General features: G+C 31.2%; 1 protein-coding gene across 1 annotated transcript; it reads right to left on the minus strand.

The window, feature by feature from the left end:
- Window positions 1-3,386: 3,386 nt before the first annotated feature.
- On the minus strand, window positions 3,387-5,559 carry LOC137821103 (bidirectional sugar transporter SWEET12). Its single transcript, XM_068625530.1, has 6 exons — window positions 5,234-5,559; window positions 5,067-5,103; window positions 4,740-4,950; window positions 4,456-4,617; window positions 4,006-4,125; window positions 3,387-3,881 (listed from the first exon to the last, which is right to left on the minus strand). The coding sequence occupies exons 1-6, from the start codon at window positions 5,271-5,273 to the stop codon at window positions 3,576-3,578; spliced, it is 876 nt and encodes a 291-aa protein (XP_068481631.1). The 5' UTR covers window positions 5,274-5,559; the 3' UTR covers window positions 3,387-3,575.
- Window positions 5,560-10,560: the final 5,001 nt, after the last annotated feature.

The following is a 10,560-nucleotide window of genomic DNA, read 5'->3' on the forward strand; positions in this document are numbered from 1 at the left end:
TGGACTATAGCTCACGCTTCCTATTATTTGCATCAGCTTTGCGTCGGTCGTAGCCCACGCAAACTGGAATTTTTATTTATTTATTTAAATCTATACATGCGTCCATTATGCGTCGGATTGCCAAAAAAAATGACTTTTGCGTCTACACTTAGCCCACACACACACATGGAAGCTAAATCACCGTTTTCTTGTAGTGAAGCATGCATGCGTCTAGGATTCAATAGGAAGGGAAAGAATAATCAATCTGTGTTTCTGAAATTTCTGAAAAGAATATGCATATGGAATATCAAAACAAGTTCACTCACAATATCCGCCCTTCAAGGAAGAGAAAAAAGATTATCAATTCCTTAGGAAAATGTGCATTAATTTCACATTTTTCAAAGAAATAGAAGAAGCTCAGAGGATAAGGGAAGAAGAACAGTGGGACACAACCAGGTTCTTGAAAAAGAGCAAGCAAGACATATTTTATCAGCTAGAATCAAGAACCATCAAAGCTGAAAGAAGGGTAGAATTGCTTCCAAGAGTATTTTAGGATTTAAAAGCAGAAATCCATAAGAGGTAGTGGGATAAGATTATCACTCCTTGTACTTACTTCCTTGAGGACATAGTTGGAGAGTTTTATGCAAATGCTTACATTGCGAGCTTTAATGAAGCAACAATAATATCTTGGCTAAGGGGAGTGCATGTTTGCTATGATGCAACAGCTATAAGAAGGCGGATTCACATTAATCTGGAATTAACAGAAGAAATCCTAAAAGAGATTAATCCAAAAAGGAAGGATGATGCAATCCAAGTTCTTGATTATTGATTGGAATGGAATGAGGCAACAGAATGCTTTGATGATGAAGAGAAGCTAATGGAATTGAGGGAGCTAGGTGTGGTAGTGGTGAGTGCAATGAATGGGAAGGAGGTGTGGCCAACCTTCCCAGGTTCACTAGACCAAAGGAGGCTTACTAGCAAATAGAGATTTGGGAGAGAATGAGTTTCTATTTCAAAATACTTCATTCAATATATGGCAAATCATCCTACATGAGGTTTATTTGAGGTATTTATAGATGAAGAGGGTGAAGGTAGCTTTCTTCTTAAGCTACCATAATCCTAGTTAAGCCAGCTTAACTATGGTCAAGTTTGGTGGCTTAAGGAGGGGCGTATATGTCCTCTAAAGATGCTCTAGAGACCCTTGCTTGTGTGACAAGTGAGGGTTTCTAGAGTATATTAGATTCATCTATAAAATACTCTTGAAAGTAAATGACAATACAGGTCTTATACATGAGTATTCTACTATATATACAGAAAATTATTTTATCTTTATTCTTGAGTATGGTGGCTTGGATGGTCCTCCATCATTCACCCTTCCTTCAAAAGGATTGGTTTGAAGTGTCACCTTATCTGAAATGAATGATTTTAAGATCCTCCTTATTCATGAACTTACCTCATAAAGATAGCAAACATAAGCAGAATGCAAAAGACTAGAAGTTGATGGATATGGAAATATAAAACAAACAATGTATATGGTAGGTACCTTTATGGGGGTTTTTATTTCCTAAGGTAGGAAAATAAAATACCATAGAGAATGGAGAAAACCTTGTAGAATAAAAATAAATATAAGAAGAAGAAGAAGAAGAAGAAGAATTACCTCGATTAGGTGATACAAGTATGCAGTTAATTTTTGTGTCAAGGTAAAATGGTCATCTGATTTCTTTGTGTTTGAAGTGTAAGATTTTCTTAACCAAGTTTTGTTTTTAGTTTACTAGTATCCTCTCTACCCAATGTTCTTTGTCCTATATGTGAACTTTATGAACTCTTATAATCCCAAGAAGCTCATCCCACGTCGAGGTCTCTAGCCTCAGTAATGGCTATTATTTTGGGTTCCTAAATCTTGGCCATGTTGCCCAACTTCAGATTTATTTGCACTTTGGAGAAGCTTTACCCAAGGATGCCTAAGGACTTCTAATCCATTATAAGAAATTGCATTCTTCAAAACATGTCATCTAGGTTTTATTGCCTTCGTAATGAAAGATTCATATTCGAGTAAGAGTGACCATTTTTCAAATATGAACTTCTTCATTTCCTTCATAGTTAACCACTAGAGAATCCTATATTCCCTTTGTAGTCTTTAATATGCACACTTCCTTGAATTCATTTTTGGAACTCCAAGGAATGCAAGAGGGAGAGATGCTCCTTCTGTAGTCAGTTGTGGTTCCATGCTTATCATGTTCGACGTAAATTTATGTCGAGTAGTACATGGTCTGGCGTAAATTTTGTACATTTTTACCTCTTTTTCTATTACAAAATTATGTTTGTTGTGTTGTGGTTTATCTTAAATGAAAAGTTTTTACGTCGAAGGTTGGTTCAAACATAAATTTACGTCAATGTGCTAGTGTAAGAGAGTTGAGTGAATATTTTCTATAAAATTGATATATATTCATAAACTTTTAGATCTAATTTAAAATATTAAAAAAAAATACGATTAATTAATGAATATTTGATCACTTAAACATATATACACATATTCATTGTATGAGTGCACCCGATGTTATGCGATTTAATTTAATATTATGTTGATACATGTCAAGATATCTCATATATAAATATATAAAGATATAATACAAAAGGGAATAATAATATCTAAATATTATATCAATTGAAGCAGGTTAATTCTTTTATATTATGAGTCATCAATAGTTTTTCGAACAAATATTTTTGAATAAAAAAAGGCCAATCAATTGAAAATTCTAACAAGCCCACACCATAACTCATATATGACTCTAGATATTCATATCTAATCTCAATCTTGCATTTTCTCAGTTGTAATCCTTGCCCTTATCTAGTTACTATCTTTGGAAGATCTCAAGTACAACTATACAATCCTTAAGCGGAGATCTTTATCAAGAAAAATACGCTTACCCATCTTTCATGGAAATTTAATTAAAGGTAAAAAGTAACCATATCCTGCTAGTGACTAAATCTCGTATCAATTAACTTTTATTATTGTTTATTTCTGGTGAACAGCATAATTAACAAATCACTCTGGGAAAACAAAGGTCTAAGAAGAAGTAGAACAGAACAAAACACAATAATTTTGCTCTCTTTGATTCGACATTTGCAGCGAATGGGTCGTTCGAGTGGTTTCTGTCTCTTTCAAATTTGCTAAAATTTTGTCCCCACATCGTTATCGTAATTTAAGACCTATCTGGTTAACAAATTAGAGGTTACTGTGATATTTTTCTTACGATTTCGTTACAATAATTAGTAAATTTATCATATAATAATTTATAATTAATATATAAAACTATTTTATAGGATTACTGTACAGTTTATTTTTTCATAAAATTTTGCATAGCAAAAACAAATAATAATAATAATAATGCATGACCTTCCCTATATTTTGGGGCACAATTAATTAGCTTGAGTAAAGAAAACAGAAATTACATAAATAGTGAACCAAATAAGTTAAATATAACTGTAATAGGCATCGATATCTACACAGTCTCTCTGCCCCTTTTTCACCATTTACTAAGTTTACACGTAAAATAGAGAGAAATAGAAATTAAGGCAACAACACTGATCTTCCATCAAACTTCGGAACTCTCCTCCTCTGTTTTCTTGTTGTTACTGTTGTTGTTGTTGAGTTCCGTTTTGTCAGGCTTCTCCTCATCTAGTTGGTCTTCCTTCTTCTCCCCAATCTCTACAACTCCAGCTTGAGGGTTCACTTCTTGTTCTTGATTCTCAGCAGACACCGTTGGAGCAACGTTTTCATTGTTGTCGATATCCCCTTTATGTTCTGGTAGCTTCTCGTTCTTTAGGGTCTTGTTGTTTCTGTACATCATGTAGAGAACGATCTGAATGACTCCAAATGTTAACCCCACAACGTTCGGCAACTGTCCAAGAAAAAACCAGAAGACAGTGTCATATGTGTGCACATGAATTATCCTAAAAGACAAAATAGCAGGTACTGGAAAACACATAATAGCTCGTGTATGAACATGAACATGAACACATTACCGTCACATAGATATCCTTCAACGAAATACCATATAACAGCCACATGATTGCGCTCAACAGAAGGAGCATTGAAAGAGGGAAGGGAAGGAACTCTACGCTTTTGGTCCGAATAACCACCCTCTGAAAATGTAAAACAAATTGAATTAACCATGCGCTCGTGATTAGTCTAGATATTTACGAAGAATATACTTTAAAATATATCAACAGGAAGACTAATTAATTTAAGAGCTTCATTTTTATGCATGTGGGGTACAAATCAAATCGTAGATTGAATGAATTTTGAAGTAATTATTATTATAAACATAATCAAATTTCTTATACAGTTTTTAGTAAAAGAAAAGTGCGTCCTACTGTTTTTTCTTAGACCATTTATTCTTAATTTAATAACACGTGACATGATGAGATTAAAAAAAGAAAGAAGGTTCTAGTTTGAAGTAATATATAACTCACAATAATGCTTAAAGGTGCTGCAAAAACACTAGTAGCAAAGACCACGCAAATCCATCCTAGAAGCTTGACACGGCCTGCCCCTTTTGCTAGTAAGTGGGTTAGGAGGACAATCGTGCAAAATCCTCCAAAATTGAACAAAACAATCATCCTCAATGTCGACATCTGAAAGTTCAGAAACAGTCTCAGATAATGTTACAAACCATCTATAACCAATGAGGAATACAAAGTGGGAAAAGTCATAATATTTAACCCTTGTCTAAGATGTACTAATTGTATATGTTTACCCGAGCTTTCTTGGGGCAGTAAGTGAGAAATATGGCAAGGTAAATTGTCTCAATCACACAACCGAATGAATTGATGGTGATAAGAAGCGTTTCTCCGGTCTTCACATAGGCATAGAAGATCCAAAGCATTGCACTGAAGAGTGCAGCAACATATGGAACTGATTGGAACCCTTCGGTTGATTTCTTCTTACAAACTCTATAAAATGTTGGTCTGCAACATGTGTTTATTTTTATTTTCATCAGTAAAATGTCGGTATATTATTATATAGTTTACATATGTCAGACAAATATGAATCAAAAGTAGATTGAATGAGCATTCAGACTTACAGTGGTGCCAAAAAGCACACGAAGGAGGCAACATTACCTGCAACATTTACAAGAAAATCAGAAGAATGTCACATCTTCTGTAAACTTCACAGGTATGTGTGTGTGCGTTTATATATGTGCAGAATAAGAAGAGAGTGAAAATATAAAACTTGTGTGTGGATAGATACCTAGAACCCCAAAGAGGAAACTCAAAGGACTGTGAGACATGGCCTTGGATTTCTCTCTCTGATTTTTCGTTCCTTGTCTGAAGGGAGAGAAGGTTGGAAGGTTAGAAAAGAAGAAACTAAGTAGCTATAGCTTAATTTCTGTGTCTCACAACTGCCACGAGTATTGAGGAGAACGAGGCACTATATATATATATAAGGATGTGGCTGGCTCATGCACGAGGGAATGGATGGGCATGTAAACTTTGCATGGACAGTATGAAACTATGAATGATTGCTTTTCAACACATTGTTTTGAAAGCCACACAGAAGCCAGAACAAAATTTGATGTTTTTTTCTGAAAAAAAAAGAGTATTATATATTTTTTAAGGTTATTATTTTATGTTTCAAAACTAAGATTATTTTCTTAAATAAATAAGTTTTTTTTTAAAATAAACTTCTAAGAAAAAATATTTAATAATAACTCCCTAAATTAAAATAGAGAGGCTATTTAATTTTTTTTAAAACCGACCAATAGACAATTAATATTCTATATCATTACTACTTCTCATATATTACATTAAAATCGTTCTTAAAACGAGAAATAATAATGATGAATCAATATAACTAAAGTAGTAAATGATAAATAACAATGATGAATACGATGATTTTGCCAACTCAATATGTTATTGTTGTTATTGTAAGTGTAGTTGATGTGTCGTTCTTCATTTAATACATGGGCCAACCCTTTACTCAATACCACTTACGTACCTAATATGTCTTCTTTGAAGTCCTTTCTTTTCGCAGCCTTGAACACCACCTCTCCCTTCCTAGTGAGACACATCTCCATTATTTGCATTTCCTTCATCACTCAAAACATTCTTCTTTAGACATTTTTTCAAGGATGTAACTTTTCTTTTCATTATTCTTATTAAAATATTGTTTTATGTGTTCTATTAAATAAAATGATGTCAATAAACAAAGATATGAATCTCTGAATTGACAATAAAAAATATTAATAATATTTTATAAAAAAAAATAAGTATAAAAGTTAAAATATAATATATTTGATTTCTCTTATTTTTATTTTGGGCATTGTCTGCCCAGATAACTTAAAATTGTTTATGTTATTCCTATAATGTGTAAACACAGAAAATTATACCAATCATTTATCATGAGCTGTATAACTTATTTTTATTTAAAGTAAATTGGAGAAGTCCATTTTGTTTATTGGTTATAATCTCCCTTTTAATTTTTATATATAATATCTTGGTGGTACTTCAATGTACACATGGCCACCAAACTCTCCTACAGGCGAATCACCTGCACTATTATCAAAAGGTAACCCATTAGGTCAACATAATTTCATGATTTAGAGATGAAAACAGGACACGCGTAAAAAAAATGTGATTAATAATATTATAGTCATTGTACTATTGCTTTAGGAGTTTGGGATACACTTTTTTTAATTTTTTTGGCTGAATGGTTTATGATTCATATATTTAATACATATCTTGATGAAACTTATTGTGCTATTGCGTTCTATCTCATAGCTTTGGACTGTCACGCGTGAAACAGTGGAATTCAAAGTCCTCTCGACGATTAACCAAGTGGTACCTCTCATCCGATGACACTTATATGTATCTACTAGTTTCATAATATTATAGAGGAAAATCACTTGCTTTGCACCTGGTTTTGATGGAGATTACATAAAGCATGTGTTTTCCGATGAATACAAAATTTCAGATGAAAAGCCAGATTTTTTAAAGTAAGCAAAAAGAAACATATTTAAAGGGTATCATATATAGTGCATGTCGTTAGTTACTCGAGTTCATTTTTTTAATATATAGTTAGTTTAAGGTTTGATGCTAACAATCTATGTATCACAAACTACCTATAGCATAGACACTCACATGGACACTGATACGACACAGACATAAATATATGTATAATTTTTAAAATGTAGGATACGGAGACATGAATTTATATATTATATAATTATGAATTATATAAATTGATAATAAAGATTTATGTGTATAAGTATGTTTTCGTGTTTTTTAGCAGAAAGATATTTTTCATTGTTAGTTCAAAAAGATTTGTTCCTTATTTATCATACTAAAAATTCATACAATAAGTTTAAATTTTTAAAAAATTAATGTGTTTCTTCTTTTTAAAATTGTGTTAAAATCATGCTAGAATTGTCAGTAACCCAATAAATATTTTTTGAATCAGACACTTTACTTATAAGTGTCCTACAAGTGTTTTTTTGAGTGTCGATGTCCGATACGTGTATCTGACACAGACACGTCATTTAAAAAAAATGTTTAAGCCTCACTAATTAGATATCAGAATATATTTTTAACTAATCATTATAAAATAAAAAGATATTTGATAATGTTGTAATTGAATGATAATATGTGTAAAAATATTTATGTTGTTAATGCATAATATTTATTCCAAGAAATAAAGTCATATACTTCTTGTCAAAATATAAGTATATAACACATTTGTTAAAATGATTACGATAGTTTAACGAAAATAGTACACATTATTTTTTATGTTGTAGCATGTACTTCATGATACACGATAGCAGAATAACTCCCTGAATATGGGATTTATAAATTAATTGCGATTAGTGACGGCTAACTTTAGTAGGTATAATTGAACTCCAAAGTGGTGGGTGATTATTAAAATAAGAGGCATAATTAACAAGGTGGTTAACATTTTTAAGATTTTGAAAATCTATCGGCGTTGATATTATAATAGTTATAAGAGGCTTTTTAATGTAATGGTCGCATGATCTCAACATATAAATAAATTACTCAATCTAGAATATTTTTAATTTTATATAATTGATTATATGAATTATTTATTTTAATTGTGTAAGTTTTAAATATTGCATAAGTTCAGACACGATACATAAGGTTATTAAAGTATCTGTTTCACCTAAATTAATAAATTTATAATTGCCTAAAAAATTTATCAATAATAAAAAAATTATAAATAGGAATACTCCAACCCGTATATATAAAAACTCCTAACCAATGAGACATGATTACTACGCAACCTTGTATATATACACTACAAGAAAATTATGAAATAGAAATCAATTTTAGAAAAAAAAAATAATTAGTTCCTATAATGACTAAACTAGAGACCATTTAAGAGACTAAAAATATTGTTGGTTTCTATTATTATTAAATAATTTTTAAATTGGTATCCAATTAGCTACCACGGTTTTAACAACCAATTATTTAGATTTTAAATTTGGTAACAAAAATCTCTGTAGCTAATTAGATACCAATTTAAAAATCATTTAACAATAATAGAAACTAATTTAAAAACCAAAAGTTTTGTTTAGTTTCTAAAATGTTCTCTAATTTAATTACTATAACAACTAATTATTTTTTGTCTTTAAAATTGGTTTCTATTTCATGATTTTCTTGTAATGATACCTTGATTTTCCAACTTCACATTTTTCTCAAATAGAATTCTTATTTTACACACTGGAGATTTTTCAGTCTATAATGCATTGACAAAAAAAAGCTTGAACTCGCTTCTTCCCAAAGCAATAACATAAATACCTATAACCTAACTGCCTAAAGACAAACTGACAATGCTTTTCAAGTCATATTTAATGCATAGGACCTTGATAAAATGTGGAACTAGAGCAAGACATCTTTTAATATGTGTTCCTTGCTACTCAAGAATTCAAACCACGAAAGAAGTTGAGATAAGAAGATCCTCTAGCACCTTTTTTTTCTCATTGTGACAGAAGGGTTAGTTGGGGTAGTAAGGAAGGCGATTAAGAAAGAGTTGTTAGAAAGTTTGGATATCGAAGATAGCTCCATAAAGGTTAATATGATTCAATACGCGGATAATACGTTATTTTTTTGCAAAGTGAAAGTGAAAAGTGTGTTTGTCATCAAGGCTATTTTAAATTGTTTTGAATTAGTTTCAGGTTTAAAGGTTAATTTTCAGAAGAGTAATATTGGTAGGGTGGGAAGCAGCTTAAATATGTTACAACGATGTCCGACTATCTTGAATTGCAATATGATGAAGATTTCGTTTAAGTATTTGGGCATGCTTGTAGGAGAATGTTACAAAAGAAGCAAGTTTTGGGAAGGGATAGTGGAAAGCGTGAGGAACAAATTAGGAAGATGGAAAGGCAAGTTTATTTCTATGGTAGTAAGACTCTGTTTGATAAAGTTTGTGTTATCCTCTCTCCCCTGTTTTATTTGTCTTTGTATAAAATGTCGGCTATGGTGGTAAAGGAAGTACCGAAGTTACAGAGAAATTTCTTGTAGGGGCTACGGCTCGAATGGAAGGAAAATAGTGTGGGCTCCATGGAAAAAGGTATGTGATTCGAAGGAAGATGGAGGATTGTAAATGATAAAGATTAGACGATTCAACGTTGCTTTGTTAGGAAAGTGGATATGGCGTTTGGGGTATGAGAAGAAGGGCATGTTGAAAGAAGTGCTGGAATAAAAATATGGAGGCTGGAGGGATCTTAGAAATCAAATGAATAGTATATTAGATTCGCTTTGGTGGAGGATTTGGAAGGAAGTGTGAGCGCTTAAGGGTTGGAAAGGAAAGTTTGAGGACAATTGCATATTATATGTCGGGAATGGAAGAGAGATAAGGTTATGGGAGGACAATTGGGTTGGAAATACAAATCTCAAGGCCAAAATTCCAAAGTTTTTCTCAATCTATTCTTATAAGAAATAAATACGTAATCTTTTATCAAGGTTTGAATTTAAGTGTATTATTTTCATGATATAAGAAAAAACGTAGGTCTTACTGCTATACAAGAATTGTGTACGAAGCACAAAATAAAAGAAAATTTTAAAATAATTTCATCTGAAAAAATTGTGTTTTTATATATTTTTTAATAATGATTATAAACTTTATAAGATTTTTTTTTATTATTGATAAAGAATAAAATAAATAAATTAAAATATTTGACGGGTGTATATAAAAAAAATGTTTAAACCCTATTCGTTTCCGTACATTTATATACTACATAAATAATCCAGCATCTTATGAATGATATAAGTTTGTACTTATTTAATTCTTCTAAAAAATGAATACTATATAATTAATAAATTAATTAGAAAATCGTGTAAAATTTTTGCAAAGATTCTTCCCCCAACAATTAAGCTATAGCGTAGCCTATCGCATTAATTGTGGATTTCAGCAATCAATTCAAATTAGAATTATACTGAGATATTATAGGCTAAGAAGCAAACCTTTAGATGATTACACTACAGAGTTGTTGTATACGCGTTCTCTTTACAGTGACCAAATTCTTTTCAAAAATCTTAAAATCAATTTTTATTACACTTTAAAAA

This window comes from Phaseolus vulgaris, chromosome 9, assembly GCF_051622355.1.
Source record: "Phaseolus vulgaris cultivar YP4 chromosome 9, ASM5162235v1, whole genome shotgun sequence".
NCBI lineage: Eukaryota > Viridiplantae > Streptophyta > Magnoliopsida > Fabales > Fabaceae > Phaseolus > Phaseolus vulgaris.